Here is a 27,797-nt window from a genome sequence, read left to right as displayed (position 1 = left end):
GCTCAGAAATGTACTGGGAGCCAATGTAAGTCTTTCAGGACATGTGTTATATGGTCTTGGTGGCCACTCCCAGTCACCAGACTAGCTGCTGCGTTCTGGATTAGTTGTAGTTTCTGGGTCACCTTCAAAGGTAGCCCCAAGTAGAGCACATTGCAGTAGTCCAAGCGGAAGATAACAAGAGCATGCACCACTCTAGTGAGGCAGTCTCCGGGCAGGTAGGGTCTCAGCCTGCGTACCAGATGGAGCTGGTAGACAGCTGCCCTGGATACATAATTGACCTGTGCGTCCATGGACAGCTGTGAGTCCAAAATGACTCCCAGGCTGTGCACCTGGTCCTTCAGGGGACAGTTAGCCCATTCTGGACCAGGGAGTGCTTCACACCAGCCCACCCCCTGTCCCCCAAGAACAGAACTTCATTATTGGATTCTCCTCCAGCTTCATTGAAGGGGCGCTGCGCAGAGAGGAAACATTGTGCAGTGCCTCTCAAGCGAAGCAAAGCCTGGAGAGCAAGAGGGATCGGTGTGCACCGACCCCTCTCGTTCTCCAGGCTTCAGGCAGCTTACCACAAGCCTTCGGAGATCAGCAGGAACTTGCGCTGTGCTCCAAAGGCTTCAGGTGGCTATCCCTGAAGCCTGGACAGCGAGAGGGGTCGGTGCGCACCGACCCCTCTCGCTCTCCAGGCTTCAGCGAAAGCAACGCGTAGCCTCTGGAGTGTGGAGGGAGTGCTCCCTCTGCGCTTCGGAGGCTTCGTGTTGCTATCGCTGAAGCCAAGGAGCCTGCATTCACTCCATAGGACGCACACACATTTCCCCTTAATTTTTGGAGGGTAAAAAGTGTGTCCTATAGAGCGAAAAATACGGTAGTCATATATTCTCCTATCGGCTCTAATAATAATATTGCAGTGGTGACATTAACAGTGCAGGTAAGGGGATTTTTGTGATTTTTGTAGAGCAACTCATGATTTTTGTGGTGCAGGCTGTGCCCGTGGCTATGATGTGTGATTTGATGGTGAGTTTGGGGAGCCCCAATGCGAAAAGAGTGAGGATCCTTGTGGATCTGTGCTTCAAAACTATGTTTTTGGGCCATGGCGTTGCCAGGAAGCCGTGGATCCATAATTTTTATGGTGCAGGCTCTGCTCCTGGCTATGACGTGTGATTTGACAGTGAGTTTGGGTTGGCCCAATGCAAAAAGCATGAGGATCCATGAGGATCCGTGCTTCAAAACCACGATTTTGGGCCATGGCATTGCCAGGAAGCAGTGGATCCGAGTTTTTTGTGGTGCAGGCTGTGCCCCTGGACATGATGTGTGATTTGACGGTGAGTTTGGGCTGATCTAGTGCAAAAAGCGTGAGGATCCATGAGGATCCGTGCTTCAAAACCACGTTTTTGGGCCTTGGAGTGGCCAGGAAGCCGTGGATCCGAGTTTTTTGTGGTGCAGGCAGTGCCCCTGGACATGATGTGTGATTTGATGGTGAGTTTGGGTTGGCCCAATGCAAAAAGCATGAGGATCCACGAGGATCCGTGCTTCAAAACCACGTTTTTGGGCCTTGCAGTGGCCAGGAAGCCGTGGATCCGAGTTTTTTGTGGTGCAGGCAGTGCCCCTGGACATGATGTGTGATTTGATGGTGAGTTTGGGATGGCCCAATGCAAAAAGCGTGAGGATCCATGAGGATCCGTGCTTCAAAACCACGTTTTCAGGCCATGGATTTTCCAGGAAGTCGTGGATCCGAGTTTTTTGTGGTGCAGGCTGTGCTCCTGGCTATGATGTGTGATTTGACAGTGAGTTTGGGGTGGCCCAATGCAAAAAGCGTGAAGATCCATGAGGATCCGTGGTTCGGAACCACGTTTTTCGGCCATGGTATGGCCAGGAAGCCATGGATCTGTGATTTTTGTGCTGGATGCTGTGCTCATGGCCATGATGTTAGATCTGACGGTGACTTTGGGCTGGTCTTGTGCAAAAATCATGAGGATCCATGAGGATCCGTGCTTCAAAACCACGTTTTCGGGCCATGGATTTGCCAGGAAGTCGTGGGTCCGTGATTTTTGTGGTGGATGCTGTGCCCCTGGCCATGATATGTGATTTGACAGTGAATTTGGGTTGGCCCTATAAAAAAAGCGTGAGGTTCCATGAGGATCCGTGCTTCAAAACCACGTTTTCGGGCCATGGATTTGCCAGGAAGCCGTGGATCCATGATTTTTGTGGTGGATGCTGTGCCCCTGGCCATGATATGTGATTTGACAGTGAATTTGGGTTGGCCCTATAAAAAAAGCGTGAGGATCCATGAGGATCCGTGCTTCAAAACCACCTTTTTGGGCCACGGAGTGGTCAGGTAGCCGTAGATCCGTGATTTTTGTGGTGGATGCTGTGCCCCTGGCCATGATGTTTGATCTAATGGTGACTTTGGGCTGATCTAGTGCAAAAATCATGAGGATTCATGAGGATCCGTGCTTCGGAACCACGTTTTTGGGCCAGGGCGTGGCCAGGCAGGCGTGGATCCGAGTTTTTTGTGGTGTAGGCTGTGCCCCTGGCTATGATGTGTGATTTGACGGTGAGTTTGGGTTGGCCCAATGCAAAAAGTGTGAGGATCCATGAGGATCCGTTCTTGAAAACCACGTTTTTGGGCCATGGTGTGGCCGGGAAGCCATGGATCCATGATTTCTGTGGTGGATGCTGTGCCCCTGGACATGATGTGTAATTTGAAAGTGAGTTTGGGCTGATCTAGTTCAAAAATCATGAGGATTCATGAGGATCCGTGTTTTTTAACCATGGTTTTGCGCCACTGCAGCACCACGAAATCGTGGATGCGTGATTTTTTTGGTTCTGCCTACAGTCTAAGATGTGGTCTACAGTATCATGATGTTTTTATTTTGTTTCAATATAAAAATCATATGAATTCATGAGGATCCGTGCCTCGGATCCATGTTTTTATGGTGCTGCAGCGCGGCAAAGTGTTGGATCCACGTTTTTTATAGTCCAGATTGTAGGCGTGCCTTCTAGGTGTGATTTGACACTGCATTTGTTGGAATTATTTTTTTAAAAGTGGAGGATCCATGAGGATCCGTGTAGATCCGCCTTTTATGCAGACCCCTCAATATTCTCTGGTTGGCCTCTGTTATTTTCTCCTATCGATAGGGAACCCACCCAAGGATTCTACACGGGCTCTTGGAGACCCCAATAGGGAAAGGGAGCAGTTTTTTCTTATAACTTTGTATAAAGCATTTACTCATAAACAATATATAAAAATCAGCTCTTATATATTATGATCATGAAAACAGGCATATACAACAACAAATATAGGTTGCTTATTTATTTATATCTTTAAAACTATGCATTAACAAAATGAAGATACACCTGCTGGTACGCTCTCTCTCTTCCCCATCCCAACATATTTTCCAACTTTTATCATCTTTCTGGTGCTATGCATTTTAATATAAATTTTTTGCTGGTGACTTCTCCTAATAATCCTGGAAATTGTAGCTTTTGGGTGCTCTACAATTCAAATGATTTTTTTGGGGAAATTTAAATATTTGATGCGTATACAGCCTACCTGTTTGTTACACTTTTGTTATTTTTAATTATCTGCAATGTCTTTCATTTATCAAAAAAGGAATACCTACTGTAATCTGCATTTACTGTATTAAGAACAGTCCTGTTTTTAAGATCACAATTGAGAGAAGTACGCATGAAACTCGGAAATTCCAGGAACAGACTCTCTGTCCTTTTCATAACTCTGTTCTCTCTCGCTCCTCACACGTGGTACGCGCTTAGCCTCGCGCCGCCCGTTCCCTGCGCGCTGACGTCACGCCGCGCCGCGCCTGCGCACTGTGTCGGCGCGGGTAAATTAAAAGCGAAGCGGCGCTTGTGAGGGGGGAAAATGGTTGCCGGCTGGGAAGTGTGAGTCGGTGGCTGACTCCGCGCGGCAGGGGGGGGGGGAAGGTGAGTTAAGGGCGGCGAAGCGGGTAATAAAAGGTCTCCGTAAGGCAAAGCAGGCCGCGGCCGCCTCAAGCCTTGCTCGCCCCACATTCGGAGGCGCCTTCGCGGGCGGGAAAGAGACCCTGTAAGAAGCTGATCGCTGATTGGCCGACGTTGGAAAGGCTTGGCCAATGGGGAGCGGAGAAGGTCTTTTGAAAGGAGCGACGTTGATTGGCGGGCGCAAGCGTCGCCCGAAGGCCGCTCATTGGGTCGCCCTGGAGCGGCGGGAGAAGAGATGGGTGGAGGCGCGGAGCTGCGCCTTGGCCTGGCGGGGACGCGCACGGGCCTGGCGCCGGCGGAATCGTGGCTGCTGGCGCGCAATGAAGGGAGGCTGCCTGCTGCCCGTGATTTAATGCTCTTCTCCAGGCTAAACATGCCCAGCTCCCTTAGCCGTTCCTCATAAGGCATCGTTTCCAGGCCTTGGACCATTTTGGTTGCCCTCCTCTGGACACAGTCCAGTTGGTCAGTGTCCTTCTTGAACTGTGGTGCCCAGAACTGGACACTGTACTCCAGGTGAGGTCTGACCAGAGCAGAATACAGTGGCACTATTACTTCCCTTGATCTAGATGCTATACTCCGATTGATGCAGCCCAGAATTGCATTGGCTTTTTTAGCTGCCGCGTCACACTGTTGGCTCATGTCAAGTTTGTGGTCAACCAAGACTCCTAGATCCTTTTCACATGTACTGCTCTCAAGCCAGGTGTCACCCATCTTGTATTTGTGCCTCTCATTTTTTTTGCCCAAGTGCAATACTTTACATTTCTCCCTGTTATAGTTCATCTTGTTTGTTTTGGCCCAGTTGGGCAGGAACTGGGAAAGCACAGACCTGTGCCTGGAAAGTGTGGGACAAACAGTAAGTGTGCCTAAGTCCTCAGTTAGCTACCGCCGTATGGCTGGCAGGCAGCAAAACAAAATAAATAGAACAACAGGTGGATCAAATGACAAGAAAATAAGGCGGAATGCAGGAAAAGAGCAGTGGAGGGGAGAGGGAAACAGCAGCTCCTTAGGACCCCAGGGATTTCTATTGCCTGCTGCCCAAACAGGGTGCCTAGCAGTCACAGCTCAATCTTCACACATTGTCCAGAAATACCGACAGGATGGGAGCAGCCCAGCTGGCCAATTGCAAATGTTAATTTTTATTAAGTTTCCAAAATTTCTCAAATTATATAATTACATAACAACTTTGTTTCATAGATTAACTTCCTACCCACATGTCCACAGTGCTTTTCTTCAAACCCTTTTCTACTGCATTATATGGCAAACTCTTATCTATTACAAGAAAAAGCCCTTTAATACAATTATTTTATCATTGTTCTTCCACTGCTCCTATGTTGAATCCTGCCCATGATTTCATTTGGCTATAATGTTTTCCAAATAGTCCAAAAAAGGCCTCTTTTGTGTGTGTGTGTGTGTGAGAGAGAGAGAGAGAGAGATATTTATTGCTATACTAGACTGCTTTGCTTATTTCTTTGTTTTAGGCAAGCAGAAACATCATTGCCAGCAATTCCACAATTGTCAAATGCCCAAATTGCAGATCATTATTCCACATGTATCAAACTTTCAACAGAAAATGTAAGTAAGTCTAGCATCTGTTCATTAACTTCAAAGACACACCCTTATCAAGAGCTGCTCTGGCTACTACAGGCAGAACTGCTTGCATTCCATGATTTCACATAAATGTAAAAATGCTTCTGAATCTAGATTTATACCTTCAGAATACTGACCATCTTTCCTCCTGCATAGCTTATTGTACTTATACATGTTAACTAGAAGGAGAATTAATGATACATATTTATATATTTGAACATGGCTATCATATCACCCCTTAACCTCCTCTTCTCCAGGCCTCTAGTCTACTGTAAAAAGTTCCATCATTTTGGTCTCTTAATTTTGTTGTCTGCTTTGCCATTTCCACATAGTCCATTACGTCTTTCCATTTCTGTGCATATAGTATTCCAGCTGCTGTTGTCACGTACATAAATAATTTGGTCATCGTCTTCAGAATATGTGTCCCTATTAACCCTATAAGAAAGGCTTCAAGTCTTTTGGGAATAACCCACTTAAACATCTTCATTTCATTATATATCATTTCCCAAAAGCCTTTAGCCTTTTGCATGTCCACCACATATGAAAGAATGACCCTCTGTTTATACTTCCAACATTTACTTGACACATTTTTACACGTTTTGGCCATTTGTTTGACATTAGGTACCACCCACACATCATTTTCAAATAGGTTTTTTTTTTTTTTTAAGAATAACAGGCAGTAAATTTCATGTCCTTTTCCGATAACTTCTCCCATGAAACCATATCAATATTATGATCTAAATCTTTATCCCATTGTATCATTGTTGACGTCTCTAATTCATCTTTGTTTTCCAGTCTAATAACATTTTATATATTTTTGAAACCAGTGTTTCTTTACTCTCAAGCAGCCCCATTTCAAAGTCAGTTTCGTTCCACAAAACCATTTATCAAATCCTTCTTAAATAGCTCGTTTACTTGATGATACTGGCTGGCTCATTTCAAAGAAATTGCTTAGAAGGGCATTTTCTAACAGTGATTCTTGGAGGACTAGAGACTTATTTATTAAAAAACAGCAACAACTCAGAGGCACCAATGAAGGCCTTCACAGATAGCATGGCATCACGGTCACAAGGTTGGGGACCCCCACTTCAAGGGCATTGGGAGCAGAGTGTGTCTCTTCTGAACAGTATTGATGCACTGGGCGCTTCCAGACTGCGGCTATTTGTGGGGCATGATTCCATCGAGTTTCCAGTTCGTACGTTTACTGTTCTAACTGGGATTCAGTTACATACAGGCAAATACAGCTTGTGCGCTTAAAGGTGGTCCGGAGCTCTTGCACAACAACCAACCAGCTAAAGAAAAGGAGTCTGCATTTGACATCTTGTGCTTTGGCAAACTTTATTCATTTAATTAATTTATGAATTGCTTCCTATGCAGAAGGGATTTCACAATATAATAAAGACATGTCTAAAGCATTTGCATATACAGTATACAAATCATTAAAAACCTATATAAAAACAGTCTATGTGAATATATACCATATATTCAGTGTTGTTGAATGAGGAAAGTCTCCAACAGATGCTGAGAAGACACTAGAGATGGTGTCTCTTCGATATGTAACAGAAGGGGGTTCCAAAAAGTAGCCGCTGCCATACCAAAGGCAGTATTCCAACACTGAGCAGAACAGACCTCCCGGTAAAACAGTGTCTGCAGGATGCCATCTCCTGCAGAGAGCAGCGATTGGTTAGGTGTATAAGGGAAGAGACTATCTTTTGGGTATTTTGGTCCCATCCTGGTCCCAGGGCTTTTTACATCAGTAGCTGCCTGAGCTTAACCTTTGCATATCCATCATACTAAAAACTGAATTAGAAGATGGCACTTGCTGCAACAGAACGGTGTCTTCTGGATATCTCTTAGAATAATACTACCTGATAAAGCACTGGTGTAACCCACCAGAAAAGGTGGGATATAATATCCACAGGGAGCTGCAGACCCTTCTGCCACAGAGGAGAGCAGCACTAAGCCGGGAAATGGGGTGGGGGTCATTTTTTCAGCCTGGGGGCTGCATATTCTCCTGGGTAACCTTTGGGAAGTCACATGCAAGTGTTGAGTGGGACTAGAGAAAAAATGGGAAAAGGTAGTAAAATTGACCTTAACCATTATCATAATTTTCTATAATTTAATATAGGAAAATGCCTTATACTGAAAGTGGGCCAAATGTTTCTCCCCACTGTGACAGGTTGGCGGGGGGGGGGGGATATTGATTACTTGAAAAGACTTGGGTGGGGATGAGTTTACCTTTAAAGATGAGATGACTGAGATTTTTTCTCTTTAAACTGGAGAGTTTTGCTACTACTTCAGGCAGCTTTTTATCTGCCCTCAACAGCTAGGCTGAATTCCCAAGGAGTGTGGTGGAGTCTCCTACTTTGGAGGTCTTTAAGCAGAGGCTTGACAACCATATGTCAGGAGTGCTCTGATGGTGTTTCCTGCTTGGCAGGGGGTTGGACTCGATGGCCCTTGTGGTCTCTTCCAACTCTAGGATTCTATGATTCTATGATTCTTTCAAATTTGGGGCAGTACGACTCACTTATTTAACACTCCCACATGACATAGTGTCTCCTGGGGCATTTGACAAGGCTATGTCATGATGTAGAAGCAGAAAAGTTTTCTTTCAAAAAAAATTCTGTTTTTCAACATACATAACTTTCTTTATAAATACACTAAAATTAAGAGCCTCACTCATGTTACATTATTAAGCGATCCATTCTTTTCTGTGCTGTATTTCACTATTAACAGTTTTCCTTTCTTTTCCATTATATTCACTAGAGTCTTTCCATAGAAGTCCATGGCTAGATGAACATTGCCACTTATGTTCCTTTCATGCTACGTATGTAATGAAACTGAACCATGTTGCCTGGAATTTGTCCTTCGTTTCTCCAGAAAAGCTATGGTTAAGCTGGTGGGTGACCAATCTTTAAATGAAAGACAATCCTCACCTGAAAGTGCAATTTCTCCTGCTCCTGTTCCTATTCTGGGGGGTGGGAGTGAGGGTGTTTCACTCCAGCTTCCCCCTGAGAAGTACTGAAAAGTCATATACCAGGTGATAATAGGTCCATATTCTCTACTCTGGTCTTCGCCAACTTATTGCCCTCCAAGTGTTTTGGCTTACAACGAGGGATGTTGGAAAATTCTGGCAAAAACAAAAAACCAAACAGAAATTGCTGCAGTTCACATGCTCATCTCTGGTCAGGGGAAAGATTTATACGATCTGAGGTGAAACCAGAGCATCTCTGGTCAGAGCATCTCTGGTCAGGGACACAAACAAGTAAGCAAATCCTCTTTGTATTTGTTCCCATCATTGTTCTTGTTTTTCAAGTTTGCAAATGAGGCATAATTAATGGATTTTAAAAAACATTCTTTTGCTGTTTTATTCATATCCCACTGAAGGTGAGAAGCATAACTCTATGACTGAGCTAGAATGTAGCCTGCTCTGGAATAAGGCAGCTTCACATCTAGCTCAGTATTGTCTATTATTCTAACTTAGGGTTGCCATATTTCATAAAACCAGGACACCCCAAAATTATTGAGCTTCTTTTAAGGAAACCACCAAAATTGTTGAGCCCAATGTTGTTTCAATTGACTTGCCTAAGATCCAGGAGAAAGCACTGCCTTTCGGAAATCCCCCCCCCCAGAAGTCAATTCCGCCCTTGAAATCCCAGTAACGTCCGGGAAGATCCAGACCTATGGCAGCCCTGTTCTAACTGGCAGCAGCAGTCCAGGGCCTTCTGCTGAGGGCCTTTTTTAAGCAGGAGATGCCAGAGACTGACCCTGGAACCCTTGCCTGGGCTCTGCTGCTGCTGAGCTCTCAACCCTTCAGCTGTGGTCCCTCTGCTGCAGCTTGGTACATGCCTTTGGGCCTATCCACCAGAGGCAGAGATGGCCATAGCTGTCAACTTTTCCTTTTTTCTTGCAAGGAATCCTATTCGGAATAAGGGAATTTCCCTTTTAAAAAAAAAAAGGGAAACGTTGACAGCTATGGAGATGGCGCAGAGATGGCCATACCAGCTGGGGCAGATAGGAGTTGTAGTCCAAAACAGGTGAAGGCCACCAGGCTGGCCTAAACTCTCCCTGGTGCTTTGTCTTCTTGCCAGAGGTGAGCAGGAGCAGTCCTGGTGGCCAAGGGACCCATACAGGGCAGTGCAAGGGAAGCTGGACCTGCCTCCCTCTCCTTTTAAGGGCAGCTGTGACTGCTGGGGCAGCTGTGACTTCACAGTCAGCCAAGTAATAATGGGGGTGAGCTACCAGTGCAGCAGGCAGCAGCCAAGAGGGCTGCACAAAGGCAGTGGGAGAGCTGGAGAAGGCCCAGGCTTTAAAGAACAAGAGTGACTTGAGTATGTTGTGCTGTGCCTGCAGAGAGGAGGAGAGGCACGGAGCAGCCCTGGCTTAAGGTGCTCTGCCCCTTTAAGAGCTCTGCGCCTCCAGAGGTAGGAATGGAAGTGATGGAGAGGGGTGGGATTGGCCTATGTGACAGGCAGCGGGAGGCAAGCTACAAGGGTGGGCGGATGTGTAGAAACCTCTGGTGTTTGTGAAGCTGCAAGGCAGTCTGCTGTGCTTTCTTTCTGGGGGGATGCCAGGGCACGCATATCCCTAAACATTTTGTGAATCTAAGTTTGGCCTCGTTGAGCGGCAGTTTTTCAATATGAGTGGGAAAATGAGAGTACCCCTAAACATTTTTTTTTAGAAAAAAAGCACTGGTTGCCATGGGCAAAAAGGACAATGGGAAAGCTACCTATTGCCACATTCTGAGCTGACTGACATGTGTTCTGGTATTGTTTGGGGGGGGACTGCTTGGCTCAGTGGTGCCCCTTTGGCTAACACCTCTGTGCAAGCAGGTATCAGGTAATAAGTACCTGAAGGGTGGGAAGAGCAGAAACATCCCAGGTGTTTCCTATCCAGCTCTACCCCACCAACCCCACTTCCTTCCCACTCCCCCCAGTTACCAATACCAGGAGGGGGAAATGTACAAAATGGTAATCACTTAGCCAATAAGCTATGTTTACAATTTAATTGATATGATTTCTACTGATTGCAGGATTCAGTCTTTTCTCCAGGGCAGAATTCATGCAGCCTGGCTGAGAAATCTTTCTTGTCAACAGTTTGGATGCTTTTCTCTCTCATGTTTTTCTCCAGGGACATCTGCTTTAGAGATGGCCTTGGGCCGCCTAATCTTCCTGGCTGTGCTAGCTCTATTTCATCGCCCCCTGATGGTCAGTGACCACACAGACTCGGCCACACTGGACCGGCTCCAGGAGCATGAGAAGCTGATGAAAACAGAAATGGGACGCCTGCAGACAGAATTTGACCAAAAGGGCTGGAGCTGGGACCCAAGACAGAGCCGGGAGGATTGGGTGACAACCGATCCGGCAGCAGAGGATGGAACCTGGGATGGGTGGCACTACGTAGGGCTGGTCATTCTCCTCCTGTTTGGGTGCTGCAGACACACCATAGAGAAGGAACCCAGTTATGACTGCAGCACAGACAGCTCCAGCACCACCACCAATGAAGAAGACTATGACGACACTGACACGGAATCCGAATGCGACGAATCCAAGCAAAACATGCTGGAGACCTTCTATGAGCAGCACGCTGACCTGGAAATCAGTGATCTGACCAGCATGTGTGATTTTGTGGAGACCTTTGTGAATGACTTGCTGGAGGCTTGTCGCGGAGCCCTTCCCTACCAGAACACCCTCCCTGTGCTGGAGAATTGCATCGGGGTGGACAGTGCCTTTGAAGGATGGCACACACAAAAGCCTTCCAACGCTTTCCGCGTTCTCGTGCCCATACAACCACCCAAGGGGCACTCTTTCCACATTGAAACTAGTAAATCTGAGGGTGCCCTAAGCACACATGGACACATCTTGGTGGAGAGAGAATGTGTGTGCAAGAGAGAGAGGTTCCTGGGGGATGTGGTGTGTTTCCTTCACCATCCAGAGAAAGAACTGAGCAGTGACAAGCAAGGAATCTCCCTTATCCACGTTTTGTGCACCAGCTTCCACTTGAATGTGGAGAAAACCATCCACTGGTTCCAAGGCCTGGTGGGCAAGGCCTGGCCCAGTATCCAGCCCAGGTACAACATTGACCTTGAGCCTCAGCCTTCTAGTTCAACATGTCGACTGAAATTGGCATTCCGGCCAGGCAAGTCGATTTCTGTTGACATCATACTCGGGGTGCAGCAAGGAGACTCCTTGGTCTTCCTGGCCACCCAACCTGCTGAGATGGATCGTTTGACTGGCACTGTCTGGCAGAAGTCCTTTGCTGTCCAGGAGCTGCTCTTTTTTAAGTGGGTGAGCCAGCGAGTCCCAGAGGAGAGCTGCCACCTGAAATGTCTCCAGATCATAATCTATTTCAAAGAGTCCAGCCCATCAGAGGGGAAGAACATGGTGCTCACCAACTATCACTACAACACTTGCCTGATGCATCTCTTGCTCTTTCAGCCCCCGTTGGACTGGGGCCCTGAGAGCTCTGCACGAAGACTTCAGGACATCCTCTTGTATATGCACACCGCCCTGCAGGAGATATATCTTCAGCATTTCCTTATTGGTAACATCTCCTTGCCTATCCAGATCCCTATGCCCAGGGTCCTCCGGAGTGCAAGACCCGTAAATCTTTTCAGGCACTTGGCAGAGGACCCAAACCTTCATGCCAAGGCAATGAAGGAGTTTGCAGAGGTTGTACAACCAGTGAGGGCTCTGTTGACAGGGTACCGACAGTAGCCAAAGTCAGCTCTGCTAGAAAGACCAGCCTTTGGTGGCTCTTCCTAGACCCACATACCCTAACAGGGTTGGAAAGGCAGAGGGCGGTGGCCAGCAATGAAACAAAGCTGGCTTAGATGTGTAGGAGCATCTCTGATCCTGCTGGGATGGTGCCATGTGGGTATCTTCACAATGTTCCCATGCTCCAGATTGATCTGGTAAAAGGCAGGCGAGGCTGCAAAAGGACCCATCAAACCATGCTGGTTTACATTCTTAGTGCCAACTACTCTTCTGTATTTCTATATGCTCCAGTTCCAAAAGAATTTGCTATATTAAACTTGAAATAAAGGTTCCAGCAAACTGTGTTCTTAAATGCCTGCCAGGCCTCCAACGAAGCCACTGTGTTTCACTGCTTCTCTAGGTCAGTGTTTCCCAACCGGTGTTCCGCGGCACACTAGTGTGCCGCCAGACGTTGCCTGGTGTGCCGTGGGAGGGAGGTGGGCGAGTCGGGCGGCGAGAGGCGGGGCGGCGGCGGCGAGGAGAGGCCGCCCAGCGCGGGGCTCTCGCCGTCTGCCTGCCTGGCTGCCTGCCTGACGCGCAAACCCCCGGCGCAGGCGCCCCGCTTGTTGACACGGGAGGAGAGGGGGGAGAGGAAACGCTGCTGGTGCCGCTGCTCCTCGGCGGCGGCTCCTCCTCTCAGCCTGCCCTGCCTATATTTGCGCCAATCCCCGCCCACTAAAGCATTCGCGCCTCCCAATGGGAAGCCTTGCCGGGCGGCGGGAGCTGCTGCCTGAGAGTTCTGAAGCCATGGCCACTTTCCCAGAGACTGGCGGTTCTGAGGGATCCAGGGCAGGGCCGGCGCGCGCGCGCGCTTCTTGCTGCCCGGGCGCTTGCTCTAATCCCGCCTTCCCTGGGAGGGAGGGACAGCGGTGGCCGCGAGCGTCCGGGGTGGGGCGCGCGCTGGCTCTCCCTGGCGGCCCCCGTGCCTGGCGTTCTATCAGTGCGCCTCCTCTCTCTTTCCCCACCCATCCTCCACGCGCTGCGTGCTAACCCGGAGTTAGAAGCGAATTAGAACACGCCCCCCATGTGTGGTGTGTTTTTTTTGCTGCTCCTCTTTTTTTAGGGCTTTTTGGTGACTTTTGGGACGGCATCGAGGGGTGGCGCCCATGCTCCTTGTGCGCCCGCCCCGGAGGCTCGCCCGCGCGGTAGTGCTAGAGGAGGAGAGAGGTGGGCATGGCGGCTGTTTTGGAGCTGTTGCTGCAGGACGAAGTGGCAGCCAGCGCTGTCGTGCGGTGGCTGAAGGCGAGCCAGAGCCCCTGCGCCGTGGAGGTAAAACGCGCAGCGCCGCCCTTGCTTCACCCAGCCCTCGGTTCGAGCGGGAAGTATCCGGGAAAACGGAGTTGATGCCGGCCTTCAAAACTCTGCGCTCCAAAAGGGAGGCGGGAGGGGGAAAAAACAGGTCGACCACTTGAGGTTTCCTCCTCTGGCGGGATGCTAAGTGGGAAGCTGCAGCCTTCAGGCCTGCGCTATGTGAACTCCTGAAGGGCTCTTGCGGTAGCTTTTCGGGAGCCCAGGTGTATATATGTGCCCCCCTGAGGGAGCACTTCACTGAACCTGAGAACCCTGCTGTGGAGTTGGTGGGACTGAGTTGCTGTGCGCCCTTACGAATCCTTCCCAAATACAGCTTTAATCATTAAGAAACAAGACCTACAGAATTCGTTGGAAGTTACTATTTTTTTATTTTTTTTTACATAAGTAAAAAGTGACCTTTCCCCATCTGGCATGGTGGTGTGCCTCGAGATTTTTTTCATGAAACAAGTGTGCCTTTGCCCAAAAAAGGTTGGGAAACACTGCTCTAGGTCTACCTTTAGAAAACCCATAAACTAACCACAGGCATCTGATGGCCACAGGGCTGCATTTGCAACTTCCCCAGCTGTTTTTTCAATGGAACATGAGATGGAAGGAGGGGTCACTAATCTGTCTTGGTCTGAAAACAAAAGAAGTGTGTCGCTCCCTAACTATGGCAGCACTGTCACACTGTGTGCAGGGGCCGTACCCAACACTCGTGGTGCCTGTGGCAGAAAATCCAAAGAAATGAATTAACATGGGGCACAGCAAGCTGTTTGAACAGGGGTGGGTCGCTTCTGACCATCCATATACTGTTGGGCTCTCATCAGCCCCAAACCAGCATGGCCAAGGGCTGATGGGAGTTGTAGTCTGGCAACACCTGGGGGACCACAGTCTTCCTACCACTGAGTTGGAAAGCTGTCCTGCACATGCCTCATTCAAATGAATGGGAACCACCAGAGCATTTTTTTATTCTCTTCAAAATAAGAACTGCACAATGTGTCCCTGCAAAGGTTTCTGAGGACAGCAGTCTACCATGGATTCAAGGCTGGTTATGCATGCCATTTTTGAACAGCAGCCACACAATGCCCTCTTCAGAATGCCATCCTATATTATTTTCCCTTTGAGTTTCTGTGGAAAATCTAGCAAGTTAAAAAACAAAGAGCTGTGGAAATGGTAGATGTGGATATGGGGTGTGGTGGATACGAGGTGGCATTTGGATGAGGATGTGTAAAAGCTTGCATGCAGGGAGAGCAGGGATTCCTAAATAAACTGTGCAGGAGCAGCCAGGCATTTGTCCAGGCTTCATGTTTCCTTCAGAATGAGGCACAGGGGGCGCAGGGATATGCATACCCCCAAACACTTTGTGAAGCTAAGAATGGCCTCATTGCGGGGCAGCATTTCAATAAAAGGTAAAGGTAAAGGTACCCCTGCCCGTACGGGCCAGTCTTGACAGACTCTGGGGTTTGTGCGCCCATCTCACATCTATAGGCCGGGGGCCAGCGCTGTCCGGAGACACTTCCGGGTCACGTGGCCAGCGTGACAAAGCTGCATCTGGCGAGCCAGCGCAGCACACGGAACGCCGTTTACCTTCCCGCTGGTAAGCGGTACCTATTTATCTACTTGCACCCGGGGGTGCTTTCGAACTGCTAGGTTGGCAGGCGCTGGGACCTAACAACGGGAGCGCACCCCGCCGCGGGGATTCGAACCGCGACCTTTCGATTGGCAAGCCCTAGGCGCTGAGGCTTTTACCCACAGCGCCACCCGCGTCCCTAAGCATTTCAATATGAGTTGGTAAATGAGAGTACCCCCCAAAAAATACAGAAAAAAACCACTGGGCCCAGCAAAGGCTGAGGTGTCTTTAGGATTTATGGTTTATTTACAAATATATACCACCTAAGCCTACAACGGAGGAGTTCACAGCATTCGCACTCCAAGAGACCTTGCTTCTCCCATAGTTGCAATCTTCAAACAGAAATCAAGCATCGCTCTGTCTCTCTGGCTTCCCAGCCTGCCCCTTCCACTTCCAGCTTCTACCTCACATCACTCCACTTCACTCTCTGCTCTTGTCTTTGCCTTTCTAAGTACCAGCGAGTTGGAGGGAGGCCAAACCCATTTTCTGTCTGATCCACTTCCTTTGTTCCTATGATGGCCCCTTACCTAGGACAGAGTTTCAAAGGGTGCGGCAGGAGAGGATGTCAAGTGTGGTGGGAAGATTGAAGGACAACCAAAGAAACATTTACACATTTCAGTATGGAATACAGTGGTGCCCCGCAAGACCAATGCCTCGCAAGACGGAAAACTCACTAGACGAAAGAGTTTTCCGTTTTGGAGGTGCTTTGCAAAACAAATCTCCTATGGGCTTGCTTCGCAAGACGAAAATGTCTTGCGAGTTCCTGCGGGGTTTTTTTCCTCCCCCCCCCCCCCAATTTTTCTAAGCCGCTAACCCGCTTATCAGCTGATAAGCCGCTAATAGCTCTAATCCTTCAATGGTCTAAGGGAGCTTTCAGCATAAGGCTGTTAAATGGGGATAAAATGGGGGTGGGGGCGGAGGAGAATCAGGCATGCCGTCTTGAGTTCTTTGAAGGGAAAAGCTGGGTTATAAACCTAATAATAAATAAAAACAATCAAATATAAAAGGTTTGGGCGGGCACCTTAGTCAGCAGCAGGGTGAAGGCGCCTGCCTAAAAAAACCAGTGGCAGGGAGTTCCGAAGGACACCGGTTCCTTGCAAGCACGCTAATGAGCCATGCATGTTGAAAATGTGATGAGGTCCCTTGCTGCACCCCCAGTTATTCCTTCTGCACCCGCACCCAGAAACCTCCCCTGCCCCACATCTCTGCGCGCGCCCCTCTTTTTGCGCCCCACCCTGCGCCCCCTTCCTTCCTTCCCTCCCTCCCTTCCTCCTTGCACCCTTTCCCCACCTTTGCAAGCGGGTCTCCCCAACAAGGCAGCTGCAGGAGGGAACAGAGCAAGCGCGGGAACGCGCTCAAGCACGCGCACGCTCTTGCTTTCTCCGCGCGCTTCCGGTTTCCGCTTGGAACGCTCGCGTGGAACGTTCATACAGCAATGGAACGTCCCGGGGACGCGCCTGGGAAAACATTCGCACTTAGACTTTCGGATAGATAGATACGCGGGGCGCGCGACCCACGGACGGGGGGAAAAGCCAACCCCAAACTAAGACATTTTTTCCCCCCTTTTGGAAAGATCCGTCGCTGCGCTCGAGGAATAAAAGGAGTTCATGCAAAAAGAAAAGAGGCCTTGCCTTATTTTATGGCGCATTTCCCACCATATATATATATATATATATATGTATGTATATATGTATATGTAGTGCCTGGCGTGCTCTGGTCCATGGGGTCACGAAGAGTCGTTCACGAGTAAACGACTAAACAACAACATATATATAACAACATATAAATATATATATAAACGACTAAACAACATCATATATATATATACACACACACGGTCTATTCCAACTCTATGATTATATATATATATATACACACACACACACACACTATATATATATATATATAAATACGTTGTTGTTTAGTTGTTTAGTGGTGTCCGCCTCTTCGTGACGCCCTGGACCAGAGCACGCCAGGCCCTCCTGTCTTCCACTGCCTCCCGCAGTTTGGTCAAACTCATGCTGGTCACTTCGAGAACACTGTCCCACCATCTCGTCCTCCGTCGTCCCCTTCCCCTTGTGCCCTCCATCTTTCCCAACATCAGGGTCTTTTCCAGGGAGTCTTCTCTTCTCATGAGGTGGCCAAAGTCTTGGAGCCTCAGCTTCAGGATCTGTCCTTCCAGTGAGCACTCAGGGCTGATTTCCTTCAGAATGGAGAGGTTGGATCTTCTTGCAGTCCATGGGACTCTCAAGAGTCTCCTCCAGCACCAGAATTCAAAAGCATCCATTCTTCGGCCATCAGCCTTCTTGATGGTCCAGCTCTCACTTCCATACATCACTACTGGGAAAACCAGAGCTTTAACTATACGGACCTTTGTTGGCAAGGTGATGTCTCTGCTTTTTAAGAGTGATCCATGAACGGGAAATGTTCATAACTGCTTATATAAACAACATGTCTGAAACCCCACAGAAAAAGTCCTGAAACCATTTTGTCCCTCCCAAATTGACCTCAAATATATGTCTGCAAGGTCAAAGAAAAATGGAAAATCCTCCCCATTGTCTTTTCCTTCACAAATCCTGTCTTATGGGTATGTCTGTGTTTGAATAGGGTGTGAGCCTGTGACCTGGCTCAGGAACTAAGTATTTGTCATTACAAAAGACTGGCCAGGCTCCCCAGGGTATCCAGTCAAGTGACCATTAACAGGTAACCTGCCAGACAGGAGGTAAACACAGACAGGAGACAAACAATGCGCTCAGATTTCTGTTGTAGACCACCCCTTTCTGTGATGTAGGTATGATGTTTCTGGGGGTGGTCTTGGACTCCAGGGCGGGCAATTTAAAATGTCTATATGAGGGCGGGCACACCTGGGTTCGGGGTCCTCCTCCTCCTGCATGTGAAGGGGGCACCCTGTTGCAACAGATCAATAAAGATCAGGATTACTAGCTGCTTTGCTTCTCAATATTCTCTGCTTGGCCTCTGTTATTTCTCCTACCGATGGAGAACCTGCAAAGGAGACTATAAGGGCTCTTGTGTCCCCCATAAGGGAATACGGGCAGACTTTTGTTTATTACTAGTGCCCAAAGGGATTATCTTGCTGGGTGGAAAAGTCATCTCTCCATAGACAGGTCCAGGCGGGTGTGTGCTGTGAGATTTTTCCATGGAAAATTCGGGTGTCTCCCCCACCCAGCTCAATACGCTCTGTTCCTCAACTCACAGTGGAAGGAATGCCCTATCTTCAGTCTGTTCACACCCTAGTTTGGGGGACTTTCCACCAGGAGAGAACAAGCAACTTGCAAGTCTGGTTGGGAACCACTGCTCTAAGCACTACACCACACTGTCCCGCGGCTTTTTCTCTCTCACACACAGAAGAAGAGCCTTAGAGCTGGATCAGGTCAAGCTCAGCATCCTGTCCTTACAGGGGCCAGCCATATGCCCCAATGGGAAACCAGCAAGCGGGATTCGAACCCGTGCCCGCTCCCTTCCTGTGGTTTCCAACAGCTGAGATTCAGAGGCATTGCAGCCTGCCAACTGTGGAGGGCAGAGCACAGCCGCCATGCCTTCATCCTGCGTAAATTGCCTTCTCTTCCCTCCTCTTCCATGGATTTGCCCGGTCCTCCTTTTAAAGCCATCCGAGTTGGTGGCTGTCGCCTCCTGTGGCAGGGAGTTCCGCAGTTTATGTGCTGCATGAAGAAGGATGTGGTGGGATTGCAGAGGAAATTTTTTAAAAATTGGGAAATGATATGTAATGAGTTGAAGAAAATGTTCAAATGAACACTTGTAAAAAACCCTGAAGCATTTTTGTTAGGGATTGTAGGAAAAGACCTGCCAAGGAAAATGAAGAACATGTTTCTGTATGCAACAACAGTCTTAATAGCACAAGGATGGAAGAATGAAGAAACCCCGACAAAAGAACAGTGGCAAGGGATATTGATGGACTACGCGGAACCGTCAAAATTGACGAACAAACTATGCGATAAAGGACAACTGTGACTTCAAAGAAGAACGGGAACCTTTTACAAAGTACCTAAAGAAACAACAAAACGAATTGGGACTCCTTGGCAGAATAAACAGACACAAATTTGTCTTTAATATAATAGACGGATAACTTAGAGATTTTTACATTTTTATAATAGGCAGAGAACAATATGTGTTAATAAATCAGAAAGAGGAACTGAGGGAAGTTGTAGGGGGGTGGGAGGGGGGAAATACAATTGTTGGAATAATTTGTTATGTGAAAATAGCCAATGAATAAATAAAAAAAGGACTGCTGTTTTATCTGTCCTGAATTTGCGGGATTTCCGCAAGTTACGGGGGAGCCTATCAATTTCGCCTGTCCACTCCAGAAATCTTTTTTCATAAACTTCTTACCATTTCTCTAAGCTAAAAAACAGTACCAAACCTTGTTGCTTTCCTTCGTCGCTCCATCCCTTTGATCCATGCTGGCTGTCCCCCCCCCTCTGTTTCCACCTGTCCGTCTCTGCTCACCTGTCCTCCCCGCCCCAGAGCAGATCCGACCAGCCTTACAGGTGGGTCGTTGTCTGACTCGCCCCACCCAGCCCTGACCCAGCCCCTCTCCCCCCCCCCCTGGTTGGTGCTTTATAACCAGGGGGGCAGGGAGAGAGCCCCGCTTGCACCATGGGGCTCTGGAACTGCAGGAAGACGTGCCCTAAGGACAAGGACCCCGAATTCGGACCCCAAGGGCAGACCCCCACGGGGGAAGCTGAGAAGGAGCCCTTGGAGGAGTCGTTGGAGAAGGTCTGGAAGGAACGGGAGCCTGGAAAGCGATGTTCCCAGAGGATTCGGGGGGCTTTGAAACGTAAGAGGAGCCACGGGCAAGGGTTGCGGCGTTGGGGGGGGGGCAGAAATGACCAGCTGAGGGGGGGGGACTTTGGGGGTGAAAGGAAAGCTGAGCCACGCCTTTGGAGTTTCAATCTGGTACTCTCCAGACTGTTTTTGGACTACCATTCCCATAATCCCTGACCACTGGTCCTGCTGGCTAGGGGTGATGGGAGTTGTAGTCCCAAAACAGCTGGAGACCCAAGACGATTTGGACACAACAGCCAGGCGCGCTGGCTGAGGCTGATGTGAAAAGGATCTAGGGGTCTTGTTTAGTGGTGTCCGCCTCTTCGTGACCCCCTGGACCAGAGCACGCCAGGCCCTCCTGTCTTCCACTGCCTCCCGCAGTTTGGTCAAACTCATGCTGGTAGCTTCGAGAACACTGTCCCACCATCTCGTCCTCTGTCGTCCCCTTCTCCTTGGGCCCTCCATCTTTCCCTACATCAGGGTCTTTTCCAGGGAGTCTTCTCTTCTCATGAGGTGGCCAAAGTCTTGGAGCCTCGGCTTCAGGATCTGTCCTTCCAGTGAGCACTCAGGGCTGATTTCCTCCAGAATGGAGAGGTTGGATCTTCCTGCAGTCCATGGGACTCTCCAGAGTCTCCTCCAGCACCAGAATTCAAAAGCATCAATTCTTCAGCCATCAGCCTTCTGGAGATGGTGGGACAGTGTTCTCGAAGCTACCAGCATGAGTTTGACCAAACTGTGGGAGGCCGTGGAAGACAGGAGGGCCTGGCGTGCTCTGGTCCATGGGGCCACAAAGAGGCGGACACCACTAAGGGACTAAACAACAACAAGGATGGCTACCTGCCAGGGATTCTTCACCTGTGATTCCTGCATCACAGGGGGTCAGAATAGATGGCCTTTGGGGGTCCCTTCCACCTCTGCAATTCTACCATTCCCAGCTGCAACTCCGAGCTTCACCAGCTGAGGTTGTGCAAAAATATCTGGAGAGTGCCATGTGGGGGGGGGGGGAAGGTTGGTGCGGTGGGTTAAATCCTTGGCAGGGCTTTATCCAGCGTGGGAGGGAAAGTGGGGTGTCCACGTTGGGGGTGTTGTGCTTGAGGGGGGACCCCAGGAACTCTTGTCGGTTGGAGGATGGGTGGCGGCTAACAGATTGAGGTTGAATCCTGACAAGACAGAAGTACTGTTTTTGGGGGACGGGGGGCGGGCAGGTGTGGAGGATTCCCTGGTCCTGAATGGGGCAACTGTGCCCCTGATGGACCAGGTGCGCAGCCTGGGAGTCATTTTGGACTCACTGCTGTCCATGGAGGCACAGGTCAGTTCTGTGTCCAGGGCAGCTGTTTACCAGCTCCATCTGGTACGCAGGATGAGACCCTCCCTGCCCACAAACTGTCTGGCCAGAGTGGTGCATGCTCTGCTTATCTCCCTCTTGGACTACTGCAACGTGCTCTACGTGGGGCTACCTTTGAAGGTGACCCGGAAACTGCAATTAATCCAGAATGCGGAAGCTAGACTGGGGACTGGGAGCGGCCGCCGGGACCACATAACACCAGTTCTGAGAGATCTGCATTGGCTCCCAGTACGTTTCTGAGCACAATTCAAAGTGTCGGTGCTGACCTTGAAAGCCCTAAACAGCCTCAAAGGCCCAGTACCTGAAGGAGCGTCTCCACCCCCATCGTTCTGCCCGGACACTGAGGTCCAGCTCCGAGGGCCTTCTGGTGGTTCCCTCCCTGCGAGAAACCAAGTTACAGGGAACCAGGCATAGGGCCTTCTCGGTGGTGGCGTCCGCCCTGTGGAATGCCCTCTCTCAGTAGATGTCAAGGAAGCAAGCAGCTATCCTATCTTTAAAAGACAACTGAAGGCAGCCCTCTCTAGGGAAGTTTGTAATATTTAATGCTGTACTGTTTTTAACACTTGATTGGGAGCCGCCCAGAGCGGCTGGGGAAACTCAGTCAGATGGGCGGGGTATAAATAATAAATTGTTGTTGGTGGTGTTGTCTCCTTCCAGCTCTCGGGCTCTGCATCTGCTCTCAGATCCTCAAGTTCGGCGAAGACTGGCTCTTCCTCTTCCTCCTCGGTATCTGCATGGCGACGGTCAGCTTTGGCCTGGATGTCACCGTCTCGAAATTCCAGCAAGGTGAGCTTCTCCGCCTTCTGCCCTCCCCGCTGCTGTGTCCCTCCTGCCGTCCGATCCTCCGCTGGATTGAAAAACCCTGCTAAGTCCTTGTTTTCCAGTTAATTTTGCCCTTTCAGCGTATTCCCTCAATTTTTCTTGCTATTCTTCTTTCGTTGGTATCTTCTTGTCTTTCCATTTTGGGCTGGTAATATCCTAGCCGGGATGCGAGTGGCGCTGTGGGTTAAACCACAGAGCCTAGGACTTGCCGATCGGAAGGTCGGCGGTTCAAATCCCCATGACGGGGTGAGCTCCCATTGCTCGGTCCCTTCTCCTGCCAACCTAGCAGTTCAAAAGCACGCCAATGCAAGTAGATCAATAGGTACCACTCCAGCGGGAAAGTAAACGGTGTTTCCGTGCGCTGCTCTGGTGCGCCAGAAGCGGCTTAGTCCTGCTGGCCACATGACCCGGAAGCTGTACGCCGGCTCCCTCGGCCAATAAAGCGAGATGAGCGCCGCAACCCCAGGGTCGGTCACGACTGGACCTAATGGTCAGGGGTCCCTTTGCCTTTACCTTTAATATCCTAGCCGCTGTTGTAGTGCACATAAATACAGTCATACCTCGGGTAACAGACTCTTCAGGTTGTGTTTTTTTGGGTTACGGACCTGCCAAAACCAGGAAGCACTGGAATGGTTTACTTCTGGGAATTATAAGGGTAAAGCTACCTAAACAGTACAGAAATCTATTCATATATGTGACTACAGTGGCAAGAATGTTACTTGCCCAAAAATGGAAAGAAGCAGAAGTCCCAGCAAAGGGAGAATGGATACAAAAACTTATGGGATATGCAGAAATGGCGAAACTTACCGGAAGAGTAAGAAATCAAGACAACAGACTTTTTATAAAAGAGTGGAAATGGTTTATAGAATATTTACAGATAAATTGCCAACGGATAAAAAACATTGGTGGGATTATTGCGATAACCTGCCGTTTCATAAGAGTATATATTTAAAGCAAACGAATAAACGAGCAAAAGGCAATAAATCTGCATATGCAGAAGAGATTAAAAAAACAAATTTAAGGAGCCGCAGAGGGAGGGGGAAGGGAGTCAGACTTTGAAATGTTAAATTGACTGTGAAACTAATGAAATGTATAAAGTGTAAATAAAAACTTTTAAGTAGATAAAAAGACAATAGTGAGCCAGGCCCAAGGGTTCTGATTCGGTACAGTGGTGCCCCGCAAGACGAATGCCTCGCAAGACGGAAAACTCGCTAGACGAAAGAGTTTTCCGTTTTGGAGGTGCTTCGCAAAACGAATTTCCTATGGGCTTGCTTCGCAAGACGAAAATGTCTTGCGAGTTCCTGCGGGTTTTTTCCCCTCCCCCCCTTTTTCTAAACCACTAAGCCGCTTATCAGCTGATCCAATCAGCAGATAAGCCGCTAAAAGCTAGCTAATAGCGCTAATCTGTCAATGGCTTGCTTCGCAAGACGAAAAAAACGCTAGACGAAGAGAATCACAGAACGGATTATTTTCGTCTTGCGAGGCACCACTGTACAAGGCAGATTCCTGTGTTCCTAAATAGGGCTGTGGGAGTTGTAGTTCAAAGCAGCTGCCGGGCGCCTAAACGAGATGTTGAACCACTGATGTTTGGCTCCTGCCTCCACGCAGCTCACCTGTGGGTTTACGACGGGCTGGCGGACTCTGGTTACCTGCAGTTCTTCTCCTGGACTTCCTACCACGTGGTTCTGATGATGGTCTCTGCCGCCGCGGCCAAGTACATATCTCCCCAAGCTGCGGGTGAGTGAGGCTTGCCTTGGTTGGTGGAGGGACCTAAAGAGACAGATTTGTGGCACAGTTACTTATCATGGAATTGTTGTTGTTTTTTTAGTTTCTTTTATTCAAAATTATAACAAGACATATTATCCAAAAACATATCATCCTTGTTTCCCCCCCCCCATTTTCCCTCCCTCCCCCCCCCCACAAACCCCCCCACCCCCACCCCCCCGAATTCCCTCAATTCCATTCTTTGGTTTCTCTAAGAATGCTGTTTTCTGCATGTTACAAAGTTGTAAAGGTAAAGGGACCCCTGACCATTAGGTCCAGTCGTGGCCGACTCTGGGGTTGCGGCGTTCATCTCGCCTTACTGGCCGAGGGAGCCGGAATACAGCTTCCGGGTCATGTGGCCAGCATGACTAAGCCGCTTCTGGCGAACCAGAGCAGTGCACGGAAACGCTGTTTACCTTCCCGCCGGAGCGGTACCTATTTTTCTACTTGCACTTTGACGTGCTTTTGAACTGCTAGGTTGGCAGGAGCAGGGACCGAGCAACAGGAACTCACCCCGTCGCGGGGATTCGAACCGCCGACCTTATGATCGGCAAGTCCTAGACTCTGTGGTTTAACCCACAGTGCCACCCACGTCCTATACAAAGTTGTATAGATCCTCAAACTATTTAGCTGATTATTATCAGTAAAAAGTTTGTGAATGTTTATTCAAAACCTGCCAAGGAGTCCAGTTCGCTTTGTTGCGTCTTCAAATGCTTTGTAAAGGGTTCCCATTCATCCTTAAAATCACAGTTATCCTTGTCCCGTAGCTTATATGTCAGTTTTGCCAGTTCTGCATAGTCCATCAATTTTTCTGGCCATGATTCTTTAGTTGGGGTTTCTTCAGTCTTCCATCCTTGTGCTACCAGAACTCTTGCGGCCGTTGGCGCATACATGAAGATGTTTTTCAACTTTTTTGGCAGATCTTTTCCAACAATCCCCAACAAAATGCCTCGGGGTTTTTTTAAAACAAATGTTAAATGGAACATTTTCTTCAAACTTATCATGGAATTGTAGTGTTGGTGCTGACCTTGAAAGCCTTAAACAGCCTCAGCCCAGTATACATTGTTAACGGAGAAATCTGAGGGCTCCCTTGGACAAAAAACAAGGACACCAGCCAGGAATCCCAGAGCAAAACAGCAGCCAGTAGGCTTGGTCTTGATTGAAGACTGTCGCCACAGGACTCCCAGCTGCCACAAGGTGGTACAAGATGGAAACCCCGAACAAAAGGGAACCCAAACTTTTATTAGCTGCTAATCCCCATGTTGGTGGGACGCGGGTAGCGCTGTGGGTTAAACCACAGAGCCTAGGACTTGCCGATCGGAAGGTCGGTGGTTCGAATCCCCGCAATGACGGGGTGAGCTCCCGTTGCTCCGTCCCTGCTCCTGCCCACCTAGAAGTTTGAAAGCACGTCAAAGTGCAAGTAGATAAATAGGTATCGCTCCGGCGGAAAGGTAAACGGCGTTTCCGTGTGCTGCTCTGGTTCGCCAGAAGCGGCTTCGTCCTGCTGGCCACATGACCCGGAAGCTGTACGCCGGCTCCCTCGGCCAGTAAAGCGAGATGAGCGCCGCAACCCCAGAGTCGGCCACGACTGGACCTAATGGTCAGGGGTCCCTTTACCTTTAATCCCCATGTTACATCCCCCAAATTACATCACTGATACATCACTCATACATCATGAAAGGGGAGGTCTGGTGGCCATAATCTGAGCATCCTGGACCCTGCCCCATGGTTCTCCTTGCCCTCCACCAAACACCCATCAAGTGTAACAAAAGAGATATTTACCGTACATTTCCCTGTTTCCCAGCCCCATTAATCCCACCCTTTTGTCTTCATCTGGGTTTGTTATTTCTGGAATGGCCACCTGTCTGGCACTCAGGTATCAGGATGTCAGGGATTATCACTCAGGCAGAGGGGCTGCTGAGGAGCTGAGCTCACATGTCTATATGAATTTCTATATGAAGTTTTCCCAGTGAGCCAGTACATAGATCCATTGATCAGTGAATTCTTACATTTAGTATCGTGCAGCAAAGGCCCTTTGAATAGATAGGAAGAAACTGTTTTGTGGGGACAAATCACAAAAGTCACAAAAGCGATTGTGCTGATTTTGGTAGTGGGCTGCAGGTGCATGATATCTGCTGCAGGGGCAACCCCCCCCCCCAACCTATGCATAAATTCCTGCAACAACCTGAAGGAGCATCTCCACCCCCATCTTTCAGCCCAGACACTGAGGTCCAGCTCCGAGGGCCTTCTGGCGGTTCCCTCCCTGCGAGAAGTGAGGTTACAGCTGGGCATGTTTAGCCTGGAGAAGAGGAGGTTAAGGGGTGCTATGATAGCCATGTTCCAATATATAAAAGGATGCCACATAGAGGAGGGAGAAAGGTTGTTTTCTGCTGCTCCAGAGAAGCGGACACGGAGCAATGGATCCAAACTACATGAAAGAAGATTCCACCTGAACATTAGGAAGAACTTCCTGACAGTAAGAGCTGTTTGACAGTGGAATTTGCTGCCAAGGAGTGTGGTGGAGTCTCCTACCTTGGAGGTCTTTAAGCAGAGGCTTGACAACCATATGTCAGGAGTGCTCTGATGGTGTTTCCTGCTTGGCAGGGGGTTGGACTCCATGGCCCTTGGGGTCTCTTCCAACTCTTGGATTCTATGATTCTATGATACAGGGAGCCAGGCAGAGGGCCTTCTCAGTGGTGGTGCCCACCCTGTGGAACGCCCTCCCATCAGCTGTCAATAAAAAACTACCAGACTTTTAGAAGTCATCTGAAGGCAGCTCTGTTTAGGGACGCTTTTAATATCTGATGAATTATTGTATTTTAATGTTTTGTTGGAAGCCGCCCAGAGTGGAAACCCAGCCAGATGGGCGGGGTATAAATAAAAAATAATAATTATAATATTATTATTGATCATATTCTTGCGTTGCAGGGGGTTGGACTGGATGACTCTCAGGTCCCTTCCCGTTCTATGATTTCGTGGTTCTGATTGGCGTTTTCTGGACTCTTTCCCCACAGGCTCTGGGATCCCTGAGCTGAAGGTGGCTCTCCGTGGGGTCGTGCTGCGTGAATTCTTCACCTTTCGGACGCTGGTGGCCAAGTTGGTGGGGGTGCTTTGCACCTTAGCGGCTGGGAGCACCATCTTTCTCGGGAAAGTGGTGAGTTCGAATGGCGCGGGTGCCTCTGGTTCAGGAGGGTGGGAATTGTGTGCATGACAGAGGAGGAAGTCTTAGGGAGGTTGCTGGATATGTCTGGTGCTGTGTGCTATTTTCCACCCAGTACTGCACATATACAAGAGCCTTTAAAAATTGGGCCTCATGAGGACTAGAGCCTAACCCTTTAAACAAACAAACAAACAAACATTTGGTCTAATTTTTTAATGCCACATATGGATTGGGATCTGTATACAGTGGCACCTTGGTTCTCAAACTTAATCCGTTCCAAAAGCAAAGCGTTCCAAAACCAAGGCGCGCTTTCCCATAGAAAGCAATGCAAAACGGATTAATCCGTTCCAGACTTTTAAAAACAACCCCGAAAACACCCATTTAACATGGATTTTACTATCCAATGAGATAGTGGGATAAAAAATATATATATTCATTCCCCCCCCCCAAAAAAGGAGGTGCGTCCTATGGGCCAGTGCGTCCTATAGGGCGAAAAATACGGTATTTCATCAATTTTAAGATACGTCAGTGTTGCGTCTTGCTTTCCCGGGGCCTGAGGTCGCGAGAGAGATAATTTGAGCATTAAAACATGACGAGGTTGCTGCTGCGCTGTTGCCACACGTCTTCCTGCCCCCCATTGACCCCATAACCTTGACCTTCCTCTTCTCA

At 48.9% G+C, this 27,797-nt stretch overlaps 2 protein-coding genes across 3 annotated transcripts in view; both read left to right on the top strand.

Annotated features, from left to right (window-relative positions):
• Positions 1-9,832: 9,832 nt before the first annotated feature.
• On the top strand, positions 9,833-12,631 carry LOC309516640 (inositol 1,4,5-trisphosphate receptor-interacting protein-like 1). Its single transcript, XM_082195400.1, has 2 exons — positions 9,833-9,983; positions 10,690-12,631. The coding sequence occupies exon 2, from the start codon at positions 10,707-10,709 to the stop codon at positions 12,273-12,275; it is 1,569 nt and encodes a 522-aa protein (XP_082051526.1). The 5' UTR covers positions 9,833-9,983; positions 10,690-10,706; the 3' UTR covers positions 12,276-12,631.
• A 6,229-nt stretch (positions 12,632-18,860) lies between these two features.
• LOC309517933 (chloride channel protein ClC-Kb-like) overlaps positions 18,861-27,797 on the top strand; it is a 38,548-nt gene continuing 29,611 nt past the window's right edge. For both annotated transcript variants that reach the window (XM_082197598.1, XM_082197597.1), the window contains exons 1-4: positions 18,861-20,050; positions 22,040-22,168; positions 23,813-23,941; positions 26,983-27,122. In XM_082197598.1, the coding sequence (XP_082053724.1) occupies positions 19,870-20,050; positions 22,040-22,168; positions 23,813-23,941; positions 26,983-27,122 (579 nt within the window). In that variant the 5' untranslated portion in view covers positions 18,861-19,869. The remainder of the gene's footprint in view (positions 20,051-22,039; positions 22,169-23,812; positions 23,942-26,982; positions 27,123-27,797) is intronic.

This window comes from Podarcis vaucheri, assembly GCF_965113315.1.
Source record: "Podarcis vaucheri genome assembly, chromosome: 13".
Taxonomy (NCBI): domain Eukaryota; kingdom Metazoa; phylum Chordata; class Lepidosauria; order Squamata; family Lacertidae; genus Podarcis; species Podarcis vaucheri.
This window is presented reverse-complemented; position numbering and strand designations above follow the sequence as displayed.